We start from the raw sequence: 25203 nt of genomic DNA, 5'->3' as shown, positions 1-25203 counted from the left end.
TGGATTTAAGTGAGCTGACGGTAAGAGTTGAATGTAAAGAGGATGAGCAACATTTTGCCGTCTCAACAAAGTCTCTAAACTGAGAGGAAATACTTTCATTTATGATTTTAAATGAAGAAGTCGTGTTGAGGATATGACATAAATGAGTTTTTAGAAGCCTCATGAATGTAAAACAAGCAAACAAATAAACAAACAAAAGAAAACAGGTATAAAATACTGACATTCAATATCAGCAGCTGGATACTTTAAGTTATACACTGACTTCAACATATCAATACGAGAACTCTAAAATTTTGTTGAGATGGTATGTTTTATTGTGTGCTGTTTTACTTGGGCTACTCGACCAAGTGAAGTTAACTGATTTATTTAATCACAAACCAAATATATTTATAAATGAGTCCAGAGTTACGTGCACCCAATTTCATATGATCAATATTGTATAAGTGAGATGGATAAATGAAGCTATGTAAAGTGACCAGAAAGCTAGAACAATGCAAAAGAGGGTGCTGAACAATCAATTTATGACATAAGAGACTAAAACAGAATGAAGACGACAGCAGAGAGATGACACAACAAGACATGACCAATATGCTAAATAAAATGATCCACAAAATGACCTGAGATGCAAAACATCCAAAACATGTTAAGTAGCCATATTTAATAAATTAAATGACTAAAACGAGGCAAACACAACACAGAACAAAGAGATGTAACATCTATTGTAAGAAAAAAACAAATATATATACTATTCAATAGGATAGACACAAAACAATCATCAATAATAAGCCAAATGACTGAAAAGTAGCAGAATGGATATAAAAATGTCAAAAGAAAAAAAAAACAAAACAAACACCGTGATGTAAAATGTGACGCAAAGTGATGCTTACTTTGTTTTTTTTTTTTGTCTCTTCTAATTTCAGTCCTCTGTGGAATGAGTAGGAGGTTTTTAGACATCCGGTGCCTCCTCGTTGGACAACAAATATTTTTCCTCCCTCAAAGATGGGATGCTTTGATTACCGCGTGCTAGAAATAATAAGACAACCTGAGAGTGAGACGATGACTTCCTGATGCACTGATGTTTTCTTTGCCTGAAGGCGTGGCTGATCTCCTTTTCACTGCTTATCCCTGAAACAAACCAAGTTAACAATTAATGCAGGTATGAAGACTCTTGGCGACAAAAGAGATTAAACAATAACACGAGTTACCTGAAAACCGGGTTACAGACTGGAGTCCAGTCTACGCTTCCGAGGTGGCGAGGAATGCCTGGCACAGCTGTCACGTGTATGTTCATATTAGAATATACTGTTAGAAAAAAAACCAAACCAACACTTTTAATGTCTTGATTTTAATGACTAACGCAACAGCAAGGGTTGAAAGAGTTCAAATCTGTGACTGGAAAATGTTAACCTCCTGAATCCAAGAGGGAGCTATAAAGCATATTTATGTCACCGGCGGGAGATATAAGCGTGAGAATCACAGAGGCTGCTATTTGTTCAACTACAAATAGCAGGGTGCTCATATTCATAAAACTCATTAAGGATCAAAAAAATGAGTATCTCTGACCTCTTGACTACGTCATCTCAAAAGAAGGGGGGGAGAGTGTTGACTGTTTCTTTGAAGATGTGACATGATGTTGAGTAATCTGAAGCCTATTGATCTTGAAATAGATTTTTAGTTATAAAAAATGCCAATAGCATCTGCTCTTTGTTGAAAACATTACAGTTATTGGAGGACCAAGGAGGTCCAGGCATTAGAGATGCAAGACAAAGCAGTGTTTGGCTCAAAGATTGGATTTAGATATTGTTAGTTCTACAGGAAGTGACTGAACATTTGTTTTCTTGTTCTGTAATGCAAAATAAATGATGTCTATTATTAAATTAGGGGCTGTTATTCAATTTGTCTGACAGTCAGCGTGGAGGTCCTCGGGTCTCAGTCTGGACAGCTCACGCCTCCCACCTGCTGGTCATTTGGAGTATTGCTTTGGGGAAACTCAAAAAAGTCAACATGTGCAATACAGGTGGAGACAAAACTTAACTGCTTAATAGAAAGTGCGTTCATCCATCTAATTATCCGTTATCTATACCCATTTCTTCCCGTTCAAGGTCCCTGGGTTCTGCTGGAGTGTTATGGAGCCAAATCAAGGCCAAAAGTTTTGCTAATTTGAAAATAAAATTTGAACCTGAAAATTCTTTTTTACAGTTTCAATTTTATTTTTTTCAGCATCAGATCTTTTTTTCAGTTTCAAATCTTTTTATTTCAGTTTCAAATTTTTTTTTCAGTTTCACATTTTTTTTTCAGGTTCAGACTTTTGGCCCCGATCTGGCGTGGGGGGCGTGTTGAATCATACTTCTACTGATAACTTCTGCAACCTACGTTTCCTGAAGGCAACATGACTGAGGAACGTCCCCCGCCTTCTCTGTTCTGCTGCCACTCATGATGCCACGCCCCTCTCAGTTGATGCCACGCCCCCCACGCCAGATCGGGGCCAAAAGTCTGAACCTGAAAAAAAAATTTGTAACTGAAAAAAAAAGAAGTGAAACTGAAAAAAAAGACGTGAAACTGAAAAAAAATATTTGAAACTGAAAAAAAGATTTGAAACTGAAATAAAAAGATTTGAAACTGAAAAAAAGATCTGATACTGAAAAAAATAAAATTGAAACTGTAAAAAAGAATTTTCAGGTTCAAATTTTATTTTCAAATTAGCAAAACTTTTGGCCTTGATTTGGCTCCATAGAGTGTGCCCCAGCTGACTTGGGTCAAAAGGCAGGGTGCTCCCTGGACAGGGGCCTCATAGAGACAAACAACCACACATGTTCACTCTCACTTTTAAGGAGAGTTAAGAATCACAAATTCACCTCACATGCATGTTTTCGGACAGTGAGGGGAAACTCAAATACCTGGAGAAAAGTTTAGGCAAGCAAAGACAGAACATGCAAACTCCATTCAGGGAAGTGGCAGCTGAGATGTGAACCTGGAACCTTCTTCAGATGTAAAGGCGTATGAGTTTGCATTAGCAGAAAACTTTAAAGGATCACAAATATCCAAATATGGAAACTGAATGGATGCTTTTATACCTTAAATGCAGATTTTAATAATCACATTTTTCTAAATTGCAGACCAAAGTCTTTGCCGCCCTGAATAGACTAACCTACCTTTACAGCTATGACTGCTGTTATGTTTAATTACATTTGTAGATATGAGGTGTTACAGCATTCCTCTTATGGAAACATCTGAGCCCCCCCTATTCTATATTCTATGAGCCATTTTTATGACTTAATACCAGGAACATGACTACGGCGCACACCATGTGCATGAAGGTGTGGTCCATGTCTGTGCATGTCTGCGCTTTACATTCTGGGAGCGGATTTATTTTTATGCTCCGCTCTGCTGTCAGACGCCATCATTGACGGTGGTGTTAATGAGATGTGAGTCGGCCTACAGTGATGTTTCAGACTAACAAGCTTTCCTCTGAACCACTCTCCTCTTTGTTGATGCACAGACCTTCTTTCAAAGCCGTCTTGTGAAGCCCACAAGAAGCTCTGAGCAAGAATGAGATGTTTTTGTTTCCAGACATACAAAGGCCTTCTAATTAAAGTCAAGGGAGGTACTTATTTTTCAAATGTATTTATTATATTTTTTATTTTTTAATGTGCCATAAATTACAGAAAGTTAGAGGAATACGACACAAGTAAGGTTTCACCGTTTGTTATATGAGGCATGAATGGAAACAGACTGAGTTGTAAAAACAAAACAAACAAACAAAAAAAATAAAAATGTTAACACCTCACCAATGACCAAATCATCATTTTAAAATTTTTATTTAAAAAAAAAATATTGAAAATGCTCACAGTTACTGTTTTTGACAGTCCTGAAGAAGATAAAAATGTCATAGCACCCATTCCAGTAGCTGTGTAACAATTTAGCTACTGTGGTGGGGTGGGGGGGTATTTTTATAAACCTCGCCACTTAAAATTCTAACTCAAACACTATATTAATCCCTGAAGGGAAATTAATTATAATTGTATAAATGAACCTCATGAAAATGAATTAATTAAGTAATTAAAATGATGTACAGCCATAGAGTTATACATATTTATTGGGGTGTTTCTGGGTGGCAGCTACGTTGCTGTTTATGGAGCTGCTGTCATCACTGTGGGTACTTTGCCCTTGTGATGACCTTGACCTCTTCATTGTGATTAACGGAGCATAATTACTCTTATTTGAAAGATAACATGTATTTTTCTGCTCTGGTTGTAGAATCAGACCACCGCAGTCTCCGATGGGTTGGCTTAGAGGAGTCTGGGGGTGAAGGTGGAGCAGCCAGAGCACTGGCTGGAGGTGGTGGTCTGCATTTCAGCCCCGCCAGTCCTCATTCTACATGCTGATGGACAGCCGAGAAATTGCTACTGAAACAACATCTGAAGTGAGGATGGAGGGTTAAATCTGAATAGGTTGAAGAACATGAGGATGGGTGAGCATGACAGGGCCCTGGACAGCTGTCTCGGCTGTGGAGAACCATTTAGAAGACAGGAGTTTGCATCGTTTAAGGTCCAATATTATTTAATTTTCATCCCTGTTCATTTTGATCAAGAATTACATTTAAATCCTGACTTGGGGATGGATGCATGAGCCGCGTGAATCTGTGCCTGGAGTTTGCAGGATCGATCTGCTAAGGTTGGATAAAGGTACTCTTTTGGTCAAACTTAATTTACATATTGTACTTTGAAGTTAATAAAATATAAACAAAGGAAACATGTTCATACTACATCTTTCATCATGATCGAGTCGTTTTATTGGTGCATTGTGAGCGACCGGATGGTCACCCCGTTTCAGGATGTGATCAGCCTGGACTTTGTTTAGAGGAGTTGGGAGGAGAAAGTGGCAGTTTGATGGTTTTTACAAGAAGTAGTACTGCAAACCAGACAGTCCATAAAAAGTGCACAGGTCACCAAACTGAGGGTGGAAAATAAACCAAACCAATGACAAAAACAGAATAACGGGTTTGTACTTTTAGCACGGCTGCTGCTCCCTCCAGCAGGCCGACAGACCCTCATTCCACCCGAGACTGGAGTGCAGGCACCCTTAAATAATGCCAACCTTAAACGCCGTCATTTAGGACAAACCAATACAAACAAAGGGGGATTTCAAACAAAGTAAATGAACATGAACCAACCATCAGACCCTCAGAAGAAAATAACTGAAAAACCAAATAGAACATTTCCAACATATACTATATCCAATAAGTTTCCCCTTTAATTATTTCCCAAAACTGACCTTAAAACCATTATCCTGACACTACACCCCCTACTCACTAGGGCCTGCACCTCCTACTCTCGTTCAGGTAACCAACCACACCTGCTGCTGCACAAGGTGCTGCACGCGTCTCTGCACAGGAGCGATGAACCTGACCCGGAGGAGCAGGAAGTGAATACAAATATGTTTAAGAAAAATAAAAAAAAAACACCAAAAATATAAATCGAAAACAAAATGTAAATTAACATGAAAATGTGGGTTACCAAACACCAACCCTACTAATAACACCTTCATGCAGTGGTGAGAAACGGAATAACACCTTCTTACATGCATTAGTGGGTCTTTAAACTGTATCATTGCTTATATGCAAGATTCATTCGTTGGCATGTTCTCTTTTGACTCATTTGTAAATGTGTGCTATTACTTTACGATATTTGTCAGCCAAATAAAAGTTGTTCTTGACATCACTCATGTCATTTATTTATTTAACAACTGACATGGTTTCCACTCTTTGTTGTCCTGGAGGAACGCTGCTGCTGCTGCTGCTGAGTCGCCGGGTCAAAACGAGTCATTGATTCAGTCTGTGAATCAAATGGCAGCAGGGTTTTCATTTATAGAGGAGAAACAGGGATGAGTCAGAGATGTTGATATTTGGTGAACATGGACCAAGATAGGTGATGTATTTAACTAAGTAAACAGACAAATACCATGCAATCATTTGTAATGCATTAGTTGTCAAACGTCTAGCTGGAGGCCATCCTCAGCTCCACACTTTTGTGAAAGTGAATCCATCCATCCGTCCATCCATCCATCCATCCATCCATCCATCCATCCATCCATCCATCCATCCATCCATCCATCCATCCATCCATCCATCCATCCATCCATCCATCCATCCATCCATCCATCCATCTTCTATACCCGTTTTATCCGTTGCAGGTCACGGGTCACTGTCCCAGCTCATTACAGACGAGCAGCAGGGGTTCACCCTGGACAGGTCGCCAGTCTATCACAGAAAAGGAAAACCAGTTCAGAGTCAGAAACCTATGTAGAAAATCGACTCAAACCATTTGTGTGTGCGTACTACTTGATTTGTGCATAGCTCTTGATTTGTGTGTGCGTATTATCTGATTTGTGCGTAGTACTTGATTTGTGCTTATTATTAGATTTGTGCGTGCGTAACTTGCTCGAAGTTACAGAAAAAACGATAATTATGAATTCAAAAAGCCTCCTGCACACACAAATCATTAAATACGCATTTACGAATCACCTGAAACACACACACAAAGCGATATGCACAAATGGTTTTGAGACTCTTTTCTTGCATCCAAAGAAGCCTCACAGATTCGTCCGTACAGTACATGCTGCATTTAACTACTGGTGAAAAGCTGGGTCATCTGAACTTTCATCTGAGTCAAGCACTATTTCCCTCTTCCATCGACACCTGATCCACTCCCAGCATGGGGACCAGTCCCATAAACTGCCTTCTTTTTCTTTGTTAAACTGCAAAGTCATCCAAAGGTAATAGTAACCCAGCTTTTGCATCCAGCTCAAACTTTGTTTCGGCTTCTGGCTCTGATGCACGTGTTCATGGGATCCTCCTCGCCAGAGTGAAAAAACAAGAGGAGATGATTTATTAAATCATTCAGTCCAGACTGATTTACTGTTAATTTTACTCTAGAAGTATCTGACAGTAGCTGTACAGAGGACGCACAACTATTGCACAACATCAGTGGGGGACAGAGTGCATGAAAGAAGTACATTTATGTAATAAACTGGATGTATCTGCTGCTAGTAAATAACAGGCTCTGTATTATCAACAGGTCCGCCGTTTGTGACTCAACCCTAACCTCCCTCGAGCGTTTTTTTATGATATGACACCACACACTAATCTGTCAGAGTTAGTAAATCTACCCATCTTTAAATCACAGGAATTCATAAGGCTTTTGTGAGTTATCAGCCACATCAAATCCACAGTGAAATCAGTCATCTTTGTCATACAGTAACATCAGCAATGAGCGGATGTTTCCTTTTTCTCTGACACAATGCAAAAAGGAAGAAGCTAGAACCCTCTAGCTTCCGTTAGGACATTTATTTCAACCAGAAAAAATGCTTTAAATGTCACAGAAAGTTTTTAGAGAGAGTTTTTATTTCACATCATCATACACAACAACCTCTCCATAATGATACCCTTCAAATTAATTTGCAGGCAAAAAAATCCACTTATTGCAACATATTCAAAGCCTCACTAACTCTTAGAATGTAGGTTTGCTCATTATGGTTGGCATTTGCATTGATAGAGTCAGATTTGTAAAGATACTTTCCTTTAAACATCCTGCAGGTCTAGAAAAGCACAGTTAACAGTGCTGGAGAGAGGAGTACGCGTTCAATTTGCACAGTCTTTCAATTTAAAAAATTTCTGTCAGCAGGCTGCCCCAGGAAAAAAGCATCGCAGTGGAAATAATTGTCCTCGCTCTCATGGAACAAAGCGCACATACACACACACACACACACAGTAGAGGTTAAGCGGGTAAATTGTTTTTAGATTTTTTTAGATACTGAGAAATAAGTATTGGAAAATATCTTTAATTTCTTTTAGAAAGGTTTTAGACATTAAAAAAACACCAATAAAGGTCAAAATTTACTGTATTTTCTGTTTCATTCCCTAAATGTAAACATAGCACACTAAAGTAAAACGGCCATCGTACTAAATCTGTTATTTAGCATTTTCCGACATGAGTGCTGTGATAAGAATTAATACATTGATCAAAGCACTCTCACCTGAAGCCTCAGATATCTGTTTCAGGGCAAATATGATACTGTTTTACAGATTAACAGCCCCTTTAACTGTTCTTACACATAAATGAGCAATGAACACCTCTGAAAACTCATCTGTTTTCCTCCTCTGGTGCAAGCTCTGAACATATTCAGGTCCGATCACTGAGGTGGCGCTTGAAGGTGGTTTGGGCAGGTGAGACCACATGATGTTCAAACAGCTGAACATGAACGCATCCTGGGATAGACTAAACAAAATCAATAGCTCAGCTGACGACTTATTTGATTTTGAAGGTGAATGACTGCAATAAATGTAATTTGATTTATTCATTGTATTTGTGGCACATGTTTCCTTGACCTGGATCGGTCCGTGGGGGAAGATGATCAAATCTTTTTTTTTTACTGCAGCTGCGCTCATTGTAACCTATGATACATGTTCACATTACCTTAATTCCTATTTGGAAGAGCTGGCAGAGCTGAAATGAAGACTGCAGCTTAATGTGGGACAGTATCCTTGATCATGACTTTGTTTTCACTGGGATGTATGCCATCAACTGGCAGACCCTGCAAAGACAGATATATTTCTAAACAATGTTCATTTAATTCAGTTGGATCCAACCGGATTTGCAAAGACATCTCCACAATCGATCAAAGAACGTCTCATCCCATTTACGTACTTTAGTATTTCAATTTCAATAAATCAATAAAAAACACTTTTTTTGCTCTCTCATTATAGAGTGCCATAGATAGGTGAGTGAAAAAAGGATAAATTAACGCAACTTAAAAATAGTATGCATAACCTTAAGTCTGAAAATATTCCATGAACACTATAGATTTATTGACCATTCAAAAAAAAACAAAGGGGCTTTTTTGGAAATCTTTTAATACAAATGAACGAGTCCCATTTATTTCACCTTTCTTCTGTGTCCAGGTGCTGCAGTACTGTACAGTTTGCCTGAGCCTGGGAGCTGGCACCTGCCGATGGCTTTTTATGCAGGGACTGTTGAAAGGCACTGGACCTCAACCTGACGGACCACTGAACCAGAATAATGAGCTGAAAGTGGCTGAAGGGGGCACAGCGCTGCAGACCAGGGGCTTGCTTTTCAGTTGTGCTGAAAACACTAGTAGTGAGTTCACCTTACAGCGCATGGAGTCATTTGACTCAAGGTTAATTAGCAATGTCATTTAATGGGGATTAAAGGGAGACTGGGGAGGTAAATACCAATTTCAAACCAGTGCTTCATTTATGCTGCATTATAATAAGTATAAGCACACACGCACACTTTCAAATATACAGTAGTAGGATGTTTGTTTCCTTTCTTTTGGTTTATTTCATATACCAGAAAAAATGAAATGATGCAAAAATGTGGCACAGCATTCAAGATTCCCCTATTGATGATACCAAGTTCAACATATCACTGAGCCACGAGTTTTTTGATCACATAAGTGGTTAATGCCGGTGAGTTCGGACTTGATCTATCAACAAAGACTTCTGGATCGCCAGGATGTGGATTATAAATCAATGAAATAAAAGAAAATAAAAAAGAGCATTGTTGAAGACATCGCGCCATCTCGTGGAGCAGTAGATGCTAAAAGCTGGCTTTGTATGTCATGGACTATATATATATGGGACAAATGGAAAGTGTTGAATAATACAATAACCTATGCAAACTAATTGTATTTAGGCCGCAGGACAGGGACTTAAATCCTTAGATTTCAGGATTCAGGGCTCAGAAATCTTCAGTCTTACGCCTGAATGGTTCATAATCATGCCCTAAAAACGCACATCAGGCATGTTATTATTGATTAAGCAATTTTACTCAATATTTGCCATCAGCTCTATCCATCTCTATCTCTCTGATGAAGGCAATACAATCATATTCAGAAGCGATTGCATAACAAGGATGCAGTTAATTGTTGTGCTGTGCCGCTAACAACCAAAGAGAGGCTTGCAGCTGAGTGACTTCTCTGACTATTATATAATTAAACACTTCAATCTCTGCATATTTGATAGTCGTTTCTGTGAAGGTAATTCAAATAAGTGCACGTTGTTGTCTGGTCTGTTTATGCTTCGTTTTATGAGCCCATTTGTCTTTGGGTATGGGACTCGGGATTTGCTGTTGCTCCAGGAGTGTTTGGCTGCACCACTCTTATCTTGCAGATAACTGCAAACCCCACAACAGAGAGTCTTCTGCACGAAAGATCAGGATCAGAAGACTTTAGTATTATTATTATCATCAATCTTTATGTTGCACTATGCAAAATATTGGATTTTGGTTGTAAAACTGAAGAAAATCTATGAATAATCATTCTATAAAAGGACCATTATTCTGCATTTGACTTACACAATTCTTACGTTTTTGGCTCATGCAAAAAACATTAGGTGTATTATAAATCTTTAAACTTTTAAAGCTTGTGACAGATGGAGAACAGCTGGTTGCCAGCTATAAAAATCAGGTAAATAATGAATGAACAAACCATGCTGAAAAAATATCAGAAATGCTAATAACTCTGTTTTTCCATTAAAGTCTGCATTGAAACACAATCATATTCTCAGATTCACCTGGTGATTCCGGGTTCTAAATTTGTTAAAACAGATCAGGTCGACAGACCTAAAAGCTATTGTTTGTGTGTTTATATACAAAGGGGACTGCCTTATTACGTTATAATATTTTAGGTGTTTGTTTTTGTTTTATTTGTGCTGTTGAAAATGGATCACTGAAGCTTGATATTGATTAAAAAAGCAGAAATGTAATACCTGCACCAGACTGAAGACTCATAATTGTTAGGAGCCCATATTTCCCTTTTGTGTCATTGTTTTAGGAGATTATCTTCACTAATGTTTCTTCTTGGAGTTGTTTTAATTAAACACAGGGTTTATGACCTCAAAAACAAGCACAGAGCTTAAATAAATCCTTTTCCTTCTGACTTTTTGTTCCCTGATGTGTTTTGCATTGATAATCTATCAATAGTTCTGTGAAAATAGACCTCTTTCATGTGCCACAGTTTGCCTTTTGTGTCAGTGTGTGTGTCTGCATGAGTGTTTTTGAGTGTGTGCATGTGCACATGACCATTCTGATTGTGACTCATGCTTCACCGCAGCCTTTTGTCATGTCATTGTTTTACTAAGAACCTTTTATGAAGTTCAGATTGTTTGGGGATTTGGAGACCGTCGGCGCAATTGGCAAAGGCCTAATGGATATTTCCCCATTTGCTGCACTCGTATTGCCAGTGTGCATTTCTGGCAAAGGTTGGATCTCTCCAATGCGCAATAGGAATCAGCACTGTGGACAAATTACAGACAAAACCTTTTGTATAATGAGCATTTATTGTCAGAGGAGGAGGGAAATACAAGAATTGCAGGGAAAATATCAGTCACTTGCACTAATCAGTGCAAAGTGAATCTCTTTTATAAAATTAGATGTAGAAATCTGTGGTCATGGTTACCTCATACATGGTAAGCAGGCAGGTTGAAAACAAAAGTATTTACTGTCAAAAGTCTAGTAAAGAAGACCATAAATGATGGAAGTTGAAAGTTGCAAATATCCAGGATAAATTCTAGTATAAAATCATTTTTTAAAGTTTTGTCTGTAGGAGAATAATGAGAGATTTATGCTCCTATGTCAAACCAACAACGTGTGTCCACTGTAGCTGGGAACCATGCACCTAACCAGAACTGTAACTACACGCAAGGTTAATGCTGGCTGCAGAAAATTAGATCGATCCACATGTCTGCGGTCCTTCTACGCACATTCTGCTACTTCTTTATCATCTTCTTCCTGGAAACATTGCTGTAATGTCAGTAACGGTTACTCTTGCTCAACATTCATCAGCTCCAACTAGCATAATATATGTCTGAGTTGCATAAAGGAAGTAAACAAGCAGTAGCTGGGCGGTGCATTGAAGAGCCCCATGGAGCCATCGAGCGGTTGGTGTTGTAGTTGCAACGCGACGCGATTGACAAACGAGTGTAAACACCTGTAGGTCCTGTACGTAGGTTGTGTGTCTAGCTGCTACATAGAAGAGAAATCAGACTCAACACTCCCATTTGTGATAGAAATCCAGAACGTTCTGCATAGAGACGCACCGACTGCAGTTTTCTCAGACGAATTATTTCCCCCCCATGTTCGAAAGGTTCTGACTTACTACTTTAGATTATCCTCCAATTCTCTTTTTTTTTTTCACAATTGACCAATTAACTATCATTGACGTGATACAAAATCGGCTTTTTTTTTAACTATAAAATTGTGGTTATGATAAAATTCTGATCAACAACTTTTATATGATCTCAAAATGCCTTTTATTTTCCACTGCTGGGAATCCAGGAATAACGTTCTCCAGGGTAACATAAGGTCTGACTGGTTTGCACCCCCCCTTTGGACTTCCAGATTCTCAACCTCTTACCTTTTTATATGCATCACTAAATGCACAAAGATTATATGTAGGGAGGGTGGTGCAGAGGTGTCAGAGATGTGTGTATCATTAATGACACAGCAGACATCAGGGGTTGATGGATTACTGCCGTGCAGGGAGGAAAACTTTGAGCGCATTTTTTGTGGCTTTGATGCTGCCGACTCTTGTGACGCCAGTATTTTTTCACAATTTTTCAAGTCAATGTTACTTCTAAAAAGCAAAGATCAATCTTAACTGTAAATCCCGTCAAATTGCAACTCCATTCATTTTAAATCATGATATTATTGTAGGTTTTATAAGCTGGATTCAAATTGAGTTGAAGCTAAGGTTCTGTAGTATTTCTAAGCATTAGGCCACAAACGTAAACTCATGCTGCATTGTGCAAGGCTTTTAAGCCCTCCTGCCTCTGTAAAAACCTCCCCATCTAAGACATTCTACGATAATGCAAGGAAGAAAAATAAGAAAAAGTCTGATAGCTGAGTGCATGTTCTGCTGATCAAGCTGGAAGTTGGTCCGTCTTGGTCACGAACTGAACAATCGGTGCATCCCTAATTCTTTGGGTAGGAAATAAACAGCTAAACATTTTTGCAAAGGACCCCTGGCAGTCCCTTGTATCGCAGGACCGTGGCTGCGTGGCACAGGACGTCTACGCTCGCTGGATTTTCCTCGGAAGCCACTTGAGCAGGGACTTGCAGAGCTTTTTGCTTTTCAGCTTTGTCTTTGTGAAGTTCTTCACGACGGCATTTCTGAGCAGGCTGAAATTTAACGGCTCGGGGAGATGCACAGAGAAAGTGTTGTTGCCGCGTCCTGAGCGATTCAGAACCTCCAAGAAACCTCTCTCCTGCTGCCTGAAGTCATACTCGACGCTGTTCAGACAGAGACGCAGGCAAGAGTTACTAAACACCCCCAAAACACACATGCAACATAACTTCTTATCTCCCGCATTTAGCTCTCCCCAAAGAGGCAAACGAATGCTCGAATGTGTCAGATCTACATTTGCAGGCCATGTTCTTTGACAACGCAAAAGCCTTTTCATGCCTCAAATCACTTAAAACTGTGCTGTTAGTTTGCTTTGTGTAGTTCTGCTCATGTGGGAACCGCCGTGCTTGTCAGACTTCTAAGTGGCTGATTGGTTTGGGCAGGGAAACATTTCCCTGCAGAGATTTCTTTCTTTTTTGAAGGCATATCTTATTCGAATTACCTTTTCTTTTCTTAGTCTTTTTATACCAAATGCCAAAGCACTCAGCTCACAAGTTTATTTAAACTCTTTTTGATATCTAAATGCACTTTTGAAGTGAGCAGATCAAGAGACATGTTTTAATCATTTAAATATAAACACAATTTTGGGTTGTTCTTTGTAGTGTTATTCTCGTGCTTCCCTGAGATGATGAGGGTATTTTTAGATCCCCCTGCCTCACATAGCCTCCTTTCCATTTTCAACATTTCAACATCTATCGGGTTTTGTTAAGGGTTTTTCTTCTTCCTCAATCTGATGCAAGATCTCAGCAGATGGATGCAAACCAAAGTAAAGGAGGGACCTAAGTGGTATCACATAAAACAGCTTAAAACAATACATCGGTGACAAAACTGAGGAAGAACATGCACTAAAAGCTACGAGCATCGTCGAGACACATTCGGCTTTCATTAAATAAATGTAAGACTTTCATCGTGTAAAACAGTTCAAATACAATGAAATCCATGTTGTCAGAAAGGATAAAGCCTGATGATGTCTTAAAGTTTGAAAATAAAGCAGTGAATATCTGCTTTTTAGAGGCTACATTACAACACCTACCTTCCTCATCTCATCTCAATCCTGCCAAAACATTTTAGTTTTACATGATATGAGATCTCATTTGTCAATTTGGAAAGCTTTGGGTGGTATTTGTTTGAATGACACATCTTAGATTAATTAAATGAAACGTTTTTCCCTTTTTTGGAACAGATTTTTTCCTTATTTTCTTTCAACCCAAAGATTAACTCTAGCTGTAATGTTTGATTGTCAAGTGGAGAACTTCAGAGCGATCTTACCATCCACTTGTTATCAGCTCATCTGTGTTGCTAGCCTAACATGAAAAGCTAAGTTATTCAAATTGACAAATAACTTTTTTTTTTTTCAAAATTATAAATAAAACCAAAATGAATGGTAAAGGGGTTTTTTTTGTCTTTTAAATGAATGGGGAGACATCATTACTCCAACCGCAAATGAGAAAACATCGGTATGATGTAGAAATATAATGTAGAAAATCCCCCAAACAAGCTACATTTGCGAACCAAACTTTTCTGGAAACAAAAGAAGCTTAACTAAAACCTACTCCAGCGACGTCCACACCTCAGAACCTGTGACGCCTCGGGGGGGGGATAATCACACTGCAGAAATGTGTTGTCATCACACAAATGAGAACGTCAGGTCTTTTTATGAAAGAAATCGGCACCATATAATGCAGGTCAAAGGTGAAAAGCATCTTCAAGACGCTCCAGGTACCGTAATGTGACAAGGCTGTATCAGTGTTTTGGCAAAGCATTTATGTGTGTGTGTTTTGGCAGAGGATGGGCGTGGCTGGGCATCACTCAGGAAAAATCAAATACTCCAGCTTTGTCTCACCAAACTCGCCAGTGCTTCCTTTTTTTGTGCCACAGCTTCTCCAGCCTTTCTGCTTCCCGGCCTCTGCCTGCACCACCCGCTCCATCAGCTGTCTTCTCCTGGCACCATCGATGCCTCAGCTCACTGCTTCACCAGCCCAGTGTCTGCAGCTCGCCTCCTCACCAGCCCAGTCTGACTGCATCTTCTACATAAATCAGTCTTCACCTCAGCTTTTGGATTTGGGTCCTAATATTAGCCCACGCGTCACAAATGTAGTTAAACAATTTATATTGAGATAATTATTATTACTTATTTATTTATTGGATTGTGCTGCTAGCCTGAAATGCAAAAAATGGGTATATGTTTTTCCACGTCATCCCAACATCTCTTTTTTTGGGTTTGTATTTATGTAGTAATACAAATAATATATTAAAAACTTTAAATATATATATATATATATATATATATATATATATATATATATATATTAGGGGTGTCACGGTACACACAAGTCACGGTTCGGTACGTACCTCGGTACAGGGGTCACGGTTCGGTACGGGTTCGGTACGGGTTCGGTACAACGGGAAAAAAAATACAAAAAGTCCCAAATGTATAAGACGAGTTTTTTCTTCCTTTATTTTGATCATAGCATTTGAAAGTTAAAGTTTGTTCAATTGGCTACAAAACTAAAAAGCATCTCTTATTAAAGTGTAAAATAAATAGAATAATGGGCAGAGCCGTCTGGGGGCGGAGCATTCTCCATGGGCCCTTATGATAGTCATTTTAACGTTCAACAACATCATCCTACCCATCAAACTACATTTATTCTCACTTTTATTGAGCTAAGCCTATAGGCCTATGCTGCAGAAAGCAGAGTAAAGTCACAAACTTGTTCAGAAGAACACACACACACACACACACACACACACACACACACACACACACACACACACACACACACACACAGACTCAGTTCCATCTTTGATACAGCTTAAACACAAAAAAAAACATAACTGGTCTAAATTACACATCTATTTAGATAGATAGACACAGCGGTCTATAACATCATTTCTGAGCTCTATAACAGAGAATAGACTCGGCGGTCTAGTTGAAAACAACACAAGCACATTCAAATAAGCAGGTGGTCAAGAATACCACAACATTCTGATAAATAAATTATTTAAGAAGGTTACACTGACTCACCAATGACAGTTGACTCTTCCATAACCCAAAATAATCCAGGTAACGTGGAAAACGGGGTAACATTCAAAACTTTGTAGGTTTTAAACTTTAGCGCTAATCTCCTTCACGGCAAATTTGCTGTGACTGTTAAGGCTGATTTATGGTACCGCGTTACACCAACGCAGCGCCTACAGCGAAGGTTGCGCGTCGCCGCATAACCTCGCCGTAGACTGCGCCGTACCCTACGGCGTATGCTCTGCGTCGATTCAACGCAGAACCATAAATCAGGCTTTACAGCCAACCCGCTTTGGCTCACGGCGCCGATGCGTTCAGGACAGTTGTAAATTAAGAATTAGAACATTCTGTCGTTATTATAGCCTACAATTTATGATGATATATGAATTGCACATATATTTATTGATATGCACAGACTAGCACACATTTAGGTCTGTAATGGAACGTGACTGTTGATATTTATAAGGGAAAAAAAAACGATTGATTTTTTTTTTTTTTTTTTTTTTTTTTTAACTCAGTCAGACGTATTCGCCGTATGACTGCGTGAACCGAACCGTGACCCCCGTATCGTGACGGGACGGGACGAATACAAATACCGTTACACCCCTAATATATATATATATATATATATATATATATATATTTAAAGTTTTATATATTTAAATATATTTAAATTAAAAAAAAAAAATATATATATATATATATATATTTTTTTTTTATATATATATATATATATTTTTTTTTTTTATATATATATTATATATATATATATATATTTAAAGGTTTTAAATATATAAAACTTTAAATATATATATATATATATATATATATTTAAAGTATATATATATAATATATATATATATATATATATATATATATATATATATATATATATATATATATATATATATATATATATATATATATATATATATGTATATATATATGTATATATATATATTATTTTTTTAAGTTTTTAATTTGACAAATTTTAGTGATGTACACTGAACAAACTGCTGAAAAGCTTTACTCTGACCTACAAGGACTTAAACGGTGATTGTTATAAATCAGCCACGTAGACTGTCTGAGTTGACATGTTCTTGTTCGACCGTATAAATCTCAGAACTCCAACTCAATTACCATAGAAAGACTGACATATACGGTAAGTAGTTGGATTTGACAGTCATCCAAGAAATTAATGGTGCCTCAGAGAGCAAAGTGTTCTTGTGTATTTTGAGCAAGAAGCAAATGTGCAGATTTTCATTTTGGTAAAATCCCCATATATCAAGTCATCAACTTTCATCAGAGTGGAATAAACTGGCTGGCAGAGAGCCGGCATCTGAGACGGTCACCGGGTCGCCCCATGAATTTGACTCTGTACACAAAATCCATACGTTCAAACCGTCCGTGAATAAACTTAGACGTTTCCGCTGCCACGCAGGCACATAAATGGATTTCTTCTTCCGCCTAATCCTCTTTACTTTGTCTTTAACAGATGAAGAATTTCCATAATATACACTCAATATCGCTTCATGAAACTAATAATCTGAAAACTTGGTTTTAAATCACAGTGAAGCTGCTGGTTACTTGCCAGTTAAAGGTTTCTCTGCACAGAACACTGCCAATGTTCCCGTCATCTCACCTGTACACAATACAAGCAGTCTTTTGGCACGTTGAGCAGTTTTTGAGGTCCTGTCCAGCTTTGCGACATCGTCGACTGCAACAAAACAAAAACAAATTGCATTTCGTGAATAGCTTCCAAAAGCCTCGTCCTCTCAGTTAAATCACTGAATTGTCTGTCCACTAATCCTGAGATCCGTCCCTGCTGCTGTTAGCAGCCATGAGCTGTCTGCTACACGTTATATTAGGTCTCTGCCGCTTATTATGAGTTGGTTATCCTGGAAGATTAGATCTCAAATGCTGTCACAGCTCATTTGCAAACAGCAGGGGCTGAGAATGATTGATAAAGACACATTGCCAGGAGGCCGCTTTAATTCCTGTTATTTGTCCCAGAAGAGTAACGTGTCTAAAATAAATCTCTCTGAGACGTGTCCCCTTGAATCGCCCAAACAGATTTCTGTCACACTCAGACACACACACACACACACTCAGACACACACACGTCCCAGACCTGCTAGAAAACTGTAACAGTGTTGGGGCCTCACACCATCACATCATCACCCAGGAACCCTGGATCACAGCACATTAGTCTCTTTGTGGCACAGTCCCCTTGAAAAAGGTCTGCGTAACTTTTTACATCATAGTGCGAAAGGACTATAAGACCTCTAAAGTTTAATATGATATAATATAATATAATATAATATAATATAATATAATATAATATAATATAATATAATATAATATAATATAATATAATATAATATAATATAATATAATCAGGTTTTATTCATCCTGAAAAGGAAATTATATTATCACAGAATAAATTCTTTAGGAATAATTTATCTAGGAATAATTTATTTAGAAAAATTGTACTTACTGTTAGATTAAATTGAAAAATAAAGTTATAAAGTTTGGTAAAGTTGGAAGAGTAGCAGAGGGATGAAAATCTGCTGGACCATGACTCTATGGGGATTCTGTGTTTGTAACTTGGCAGAGATGATGGTGTCAATACCTGGGCGGCCAGTTGTTTCCTTACAGTAACATGTCCAGGTTCAGGCCATCAGTTGTAAGAACTGCTTCACTTGAAGCCAAACAAGTTTACTCGAAGGTTTTGATTCATGACATCCCAGAAACAGCACTTTTCCCACCTGCCACCTCGATCAGACACCCGGTGCATTTTCTCATCTTATTTGCCGTATGAGTGCATGTAAAACTGAGCAGTTTGAATGTTACAAGTCTCTGGAGTCACATGTTTAACTTACAAAGTCTTGTTTTGCAGGAATTAGGTGTCCGAAGCCTGTGGGCTGTCGGGTAAATGATTATATGATGTTGGTTCATAGAAGAATGAACGATTCCACCAAAATACCAGAAGTGTCATATCCCCACATTTACATAAAACGGCTTGATATTTGTTGTTTTTTTTCTGTTTTGAAGACACTTGGAACTAGGTGTTTTACAGAATAATGCTTCACTCAAAAGAGAGCATGGTCATCCCCAGGAGAGTAGAGTGTTTTTGTATTGTTTTCTTGTTTATTTGAAGCCATTGAAGTACAGAAAACATTCCTGCAGCCATGCCTCTGCCTTCCTCATACATCCATGTCAGCATTGCAGACTTCAAGTTTTATTTGCCAGGACCACAGATTCCTCTTGATGTTCAAAGGGAAGGGATGATTTGAACCTTCTTCTTAATCTCTGCTTTGCTCCTATCCTGCATCCTCTACTGGATTTGGGGTTTAATGTCAGGCATTACTCAGGATTTGGAGCGTTCAGTCAGCCGCTCCTCTATGTAAATTATTTGTCTGTTGTCATGGTAACTAATCATAAGAGTTGTTAAAAAAACTGACAGCATTACCACCAGAAATATCTTACCAGAAATACCAGATAGTCCTATATTATATGTTGGTTACAGAAAGAAAATGTTCAGGTTAAAACTGAAGCATATAAAATACTTTATATTTGGATATTTGCACATTCTTTTTCACCAATAAAGTAACCTGCATTTTCTTCCGTCAGCTATGGATCCATGCACTTAATTACAAGTTAATCTTCAATTTTGCTGTACTGTGCATGCAGCACAAGCTGATTCTGTGTTTGATTTGCATGAAACGAACAAAGCCATGCATTCATTCCCCCTCCGCCTACCTGCTGGTGGGAGTGCTGGACGTCTCCAGGTCTCGGATAATGTTGAGTAGAGTGGTGATCCGGTCCTTGTTGGCCGCCAGACTGGCCTCCACCGCCTCCAGCCTCTGCTGCAGGGCTGCTGATTTGGAGCACTGTGGGGAAGGTGGCAGCAACAGGTCTGCATCAGCTGGGTGGGAGTGGGCCAGGCTGCTGTCCTGTGGACATGGCTCATGGACACCGGACTTGATTGCGTTCGCTTCCCTGGACTGGTGGTGGGGGCTGGATGTTGATGACGGGAGTATGGGAGCGTGTTCGAGGCCGTTGTATCCACGGAGCTCTTCCTCCTCGTTGAATGATGCTCGCGCAGAGACAGAATGTCCTGGACTTTTGTGTCCTTGTGTTGGTCTCACATCCAAGTCAGACTTCTGGCAGGGTGAGGATTTGCTTGGTGTCACCTGTGTGTCGGTGTGTGAGACAAGGGGTGTCCAGTTAGTGTTTGTGGTTACTGAAGGCGATGAGTAACTCGGATGCGTCTGTCTGTCAGCACCGGATTGAAGCTGCACATGAGCATGCCTGGTCGATGCACCAAAGATGAACGGTTGCGTATTTGATTCTGTGCACAGAATGGTTTTTACTGCACAGGGTCCCTCGTGGTTTGTTTCGGTGTATCCTCTATTATTCACAAGCTTTCGTTGTTGCGTATTCAGACGCCCCTGCAGACAATAGCTGCTTGAGTCCGTTAGGGAAATGTAATTCTGAGTGCTTCTGAGCTGTGACAGACTCAAAGGTCCCTGATCTTTGGACTCATGCACAACTAATTCACTGATTAGATCACCATTGAATTTGTTTTTTTCAGACTCCGACTCTTGGCTGGGATGAATGTTTGTTAGGGAAGTGTGGCTGCTAGCATTGCTGCCTCTGTTATGATCCTCTGACACTTTTCGAGGCATTCTAGAGTTGCTCTCCTGATTGGGATTGACACCCGAAAGGCCGTGTTCATTAGTGTCTTGTGTTCTGACGTCTCTTTCTTGTCTGTGATGAGCGTTGCTTGTGTCAGGAGCTTCATTACAGCTAAACACGTTTGTTGTATTTGTTGACTGAAGGGAACTTGATACGGAGACATCATTTTTGATTTCTGCAAGTTGCGGCGATTGGGAGCCAATTGTGGATGCGGATATTTTTAGATCAGATGTGATGGTCCCACATGGCGAACTCTTCTGTTGCATGCTGTTAACTGTGGAGCTGGGAGCTGCACTTGTAGGGAACTTGGCTCTGGAGTCCAGACGTTTAGATGGAGATATTGTATTTAAAGAAGGTGTGGGGACATGAAGCAAAGGTTCAGAGTTGGAGGAGTGAGATATCATACGCATTACTTGGTGTGACTTAGCTTTATGACATGTAGGTGAGCTTACTACAGCAGCAATAAAAGACATTTTATCTGGTGGTGTGTTGGCGGTGCATGAAGTGGGATTATTTTGTGGTTTATAGCCATTAGGTGGTGTACCTTCAAGCATAAGATGCGCTGGTGGTTCTGGTGGTTTATAAATGCGATCAGATGCAGTGGTTGACACTGATAATTTATGGTCTCTGTAGGCCACTTCTGGGCTTTTGCTCGTCGCGTTGCCCGCTTGTGCTTTGTCTAATAATTGCAGCGTTTCTTCTGCAGTGTTGAAGTGAGTGACTTTGCTCTCAGCAGGTATCACTTCTGAAGTAAAGGTTGTGATTGTTTTACTCATGTTCGCACCGGGCGTACTCCCAAGCTCCATTGCTGCAGTATACAAATAAGGAGGGCTCTGGGTTTTCCTGGGTGCAGCGTGCACAGAAACGCACACGTTTTGAGGCACATGTTCTTGGTTAGAGTTGCGGTGTGTCGTTGGGACGAGCTCAGGGTAGATGTTTGAATGTGGCTTGTTTGGATTGGCGACTGTTTTCGCTCGAGGAGTCAAAGCGAGACCTGCGTGGAGGGGGATCTCATTGCACTCTGGAGTTTTAGCAAAACAGTTTTCACCAGAATCAGCATGCCTGCTTTCTATTGTGGCTTTTGTAACGGTGATGGTTTTAGCTTGGACGATGGTTCCAGGTTGAACGGGTGTTGCGTCAATTGAAACGTGTGCTTGTGAAAAAATGGTCAAATTACCTCTAGAGTGCACAGGGCATGCAGGGTGGGGTGTTTTTCTTATCTCTTCGTCGAGACGTGATATTTGTGAATTGACTGAATGTGTCTGTTTTTCAGTGTTTGAGAAGCTCTGAGAGATTTGCTGGTTAGCTTGAAGGTATTTTTCAATGCAAGGTGCCTGGAAATGAGTGGTGGTAGAGAGTGAGGTGAGGGCTGGATATGAATATTTCTCTTTAAGGTATGCATCCGGTGCGTGGCTGCTCTCGCCCAGAATGGCAGCTCTGGAAGTTATAGACTGTCTCCCGCCACAGTGGTTGCATATTTTCTGTGGCATGGTAAAAGCTCGGGCAGCGGATAATGGCAGCACCTTCCCAGACCGATCGGCATAATGATCGGGGATGCCTCTTCCATGAGAGGTTGCTCCCTTTACGGCCTCCGCCTCATCATTAACGACACTGATTCCCCCAATCGCCTCTGAATCAACCACACTGCCATTGGTGTAACGAGCGGCAGATTTTAATTTAGGCCTGCCACTGGTTACCGTCCCTGCGGTGAGATGATTGGTCTTGATTGCCCTGGCATAGCAGTAAGTCCCACTGCTGTTCCTCTGATGGCAGGCCACATCCTGTGAGGCGTCACCTCCAAGTGTTTTGAATGTCACTTCCTTTTTGATCTTGGGTTCCCCAGTTTTCTGTTTCAAAATAGCCCTTTTCTCATTGTCACTTCTTGTTAGCAGCAGTATCTCTTCCGTTTCCTTGCTGATATCACCGTCAGACGTTTGAATAACATTATCTGAGAGGGTGTCAGGTAAGTAGGTGGGTGGTCTGCTGATCCCTGGGGACGTCTGAACGCCAATGTTGCACTGGAGCCCCCACGCCTGCAGCAAGACTCCCCCGCTCCTGTCTCCTCCTGTTGTCTTCCAACCACGCACCCCGACCAGGGCAGGGACGCCCAACACCGGAATAGGAGTGGTCAGGTCGGCTGCTCGTCTCCCCATGCCTCGCCGACTCAGGAGTCAGCTAATTCAAGTGAGTGGCATTGTTTCCACGCCATTACATCCGTCTAAAAGTATGAGAGGGACAAGTTTAGAGTGAGAGACATTTGAAGGAAAAGCATGAGTAAGCAGGATTAGCTGAAACAATGCACAGTGTGAGAAGTGAGACGAGAAACTGATTCAGTCCTGCAGAGATGATGGATACCTAGGGATGGCGAAAATCAATCCCACGTTTCACACAAAAGCTGTACTTTTCCAACTTTCCTACATGTAGTGAAAAAGAAAAAGGGCACTCTGTATACCAAGACTGAAAACATACAGTACAACTGTACAGCATGGATCCCTGGTGAGTGTCTAACCCCACAGAGTGTAAAGTATTTGTCGACTAAAATTTGAAGCATACGTCCGATGAACTCTGTCCTCCGCATTCACATCACCTTGGAAAGAGGCCATGATTGGTACTCAAGCAAAGCCTTCATTAAATCCTGTGTGCATTAAAGTGGAACACCCTGGAACAAAGCGGACAGAATGTGTGCGCGCATGTAGTTGTATGTGCATGTGTGTGTGTGAGTGTGTGTATGAGTGTGTGTGTCCATGATAGTCTGGAATTGACTTGTCACTGTTCTCGTCTGTGGAGGTCATTTTAATGATTTACACAACAACAATGCACCAGTCAGAACCTGATATCATGTGGGTCTTGTGTGTGAACAGGCACTTGACTTTTGTACAGTATAATACATACAGCCAGTCTGATTGTGAGTGCATGACAAATGTTTCTCGCAAATACATCCTGACATGCCTCCCATTCCTCCTCTTCTTCTTTAATTTTCAGTCCAGCGCTGTCTCTAAATTGGAGGAGTCACCTATACCTGAAGGGAGGATTATTTTGGTCACCGTCTAACAATAAGTGACAACTGTCCTATCCTGTTAATGTACCATTAAATCGCCCTTTCTTGATTTAAACCAAACATGATCTTGGAAAAAGCAACACATCTTTTTATTTTTTATTTTTCACATGGCTGAACGCAAAACCTGAGCAAGTTTTTAATTTTATTCTGATTATGAGACATACCTGAGTTTTTTTGTATAATCCAGCTGCAAGAAGTCCTTTTTTCTTTACTGCAAATGTGAGGTGCTAGTTTTCCTAGATCATCAGGATTTGGAGGGACTTTGTCTCCATGTTTTAGTTCCTCGGTTGTGGATTCCAAACTCAGCAGAGTCTGCGAGTGGTCAGCCCTGCCAGGCAACGCCGCTTAATGAGCTGTCCTCTCGTTGCCTCTGAACTGATTTACCTTTTATTGATCAGACGCAAAGCCAAGCCGCGTCCTCGCCGTATCCACTTCTCCTCTTGTCTTGGTCCTGCGTGCTCTTTTCATCATCAAAATGCATCACTCTGCTACAGAAACGCTGTCCTCCAACACGCTCGTTTCTACTCTGTCTTCCCCTTTTTATACCTCCTCCTCTTCTCACTCTCCCTTTCTCTCCTCTGTGCCACTGTCCTCCTTCCCAGCATGCATGCATCCCGATCTACAGCTGGGAGAAGAGAGACAGAGGGGAGAGAGCAAAAGGAGAGAGCGAAAGACAGACAGTGAGAGAGGAAGTGACTTGCATCAATGGAGAAGGGACTGTCTGTAAATTACCATTCAAATTAATAAAAAAATTAAGGAAATAAACCATTACCATCCTTTTTAGACAAACTATGACTCTATTTTGAACTAAACTTTAATTACAACACTAAACTTTACAACTTTACAACAAATTTATGAATTTACAATTAATCCTGTCATTTCGTTTTTCGTTTTGCAATGAAAAACATTCTTTAATGTTGCGATGATGAATTTTTACTATTTACTATTTTACTACTAATACTATTTTTTTGCAGTGCACTTTGATATAGTTTAACAAATTCAGATTAATTACATCGGTCCACTGTTTAGTCAGCGGTCAAGAAGCACAATGTGGTGCTCCTACTTAGGTTTCCAACACTAGAACCTCTGAAGTTTGTGTAGGGGAGAAAACACTTTAACATTTTCATACTTCTAATCCATGCTCCCTGCTAATGTAGCGGTACCAAGCCTGGATCTACATGTATTGCCTTTTTTCTTCTTTCACCGTTCTTCTCTTTGTAGGGGG

General features: G+C 39.9%; 2 protein-coding genes across 3 annotated transcripts; both read right to left on the bottom strand.

Moving 5' to 3' along the window:
• Positions 1-1221: 1221 nt before the first annotated feature.
• LOC133460325 (uncharacterized) lies at positions 1222-20960 on the bottom strand. 2 transcript variants are annotated; one of them, XM_061740945.1, is made up of 3 exons: positions 19982-20960; positions 17862-17936; positions 1222-1302 (listed from the first exon to the last, which is right to left on the bottom strand). In XM_061740945.1, exons 1-3 carry the CDS (start codon positions 20908-20910, stop codon positions 1293-1295), a joined length of 1014 nt encoding a protein of 337 aa, XP_061596929.1. In that variant the 5' UTR covers positions 20911-20960; the 3' UTR covers positions 1222-1292. The 2 variants fall into 2 exon arrangements, with proteins under 2 accessions (XP_061596929.1, XP_061596928.1); XM_061740944.1 differs by lacking the exon at positions 1222-1302 and adding an exon at positions 11438-13307.
• On the bottom strand, positions 20912-24539 carry LOC133459342 (uncharacterized). Its single transcript, XM_061739231.1, has 3 exons — positions 24363-24539; positions 21465-23138; positions 20912-20925 (listed from the first exon to the last, which is right to left on the bottom strand). The coding sequence occupies exons 2-3, from the start codon at positions 23071-23073 to the stop codon at positions 20912-20914; spliced, it is 1623 nt and encodes a 540-aa protein (XP_061595215.1). The 5' UTR covers positions 23074-23138; positions 24363-24539.
• Between the last annotated feature and the right edge of the window lie 664 nt (positions 24540-25203).

Source organism: Cololabis saira, chromosome 14 (assembly GCF_033807715.1).
Source record: "Cololabis saira isolate AMF1-May2022 chromosome 14, fColSai1.1, whole genome shotgun sequence".
NCBI classification, from domain to species: domain Eukaryota; kingdom Metazoa; phylum Chordata; class Actinopteri; order Beloniformes; family Belonidae; genus Cololabis; species Cololabis saira.
The sequence above is the reverse complement of the archived record's forward strand: the minus strand, read 5'-3'. Positions and strand labels throughout refer to the sequence as shown.

Excerpts from the sequence above, each read along its gene's own strand:
- LOC133460325 (XM_061740944.1), bottom strand. The coding sequence starts at position 20,910 with ATGCCTCGAAAAGTGTCAGAGGATCATAACAGAGGCAGCAATGCTAGC. Across the intron at positions 17,937-19,981 it reads TCCAGCACTCCCACCAGCAG|TCGACGATGTCGCAAAGCTG; the intron begins GTAGGCGGAGGG and ends GTTTTGTTGCAG. Across the intron at positions 13,308-17,861 it reads ACTGCTTGTATTGTGTACAG|CGTCGAGTATGACTTCAGGC; the intron begins GTGAGATGACGG and ends CTGTCTGAACAG.
- LOC133459342 (XM_061739231.1), bottom strand. The coding sequence starts at position 23,073 with ATGGGGAGACGAGCAGCCGACCTGACCACTCCTATTCCGGTGTTGGGC.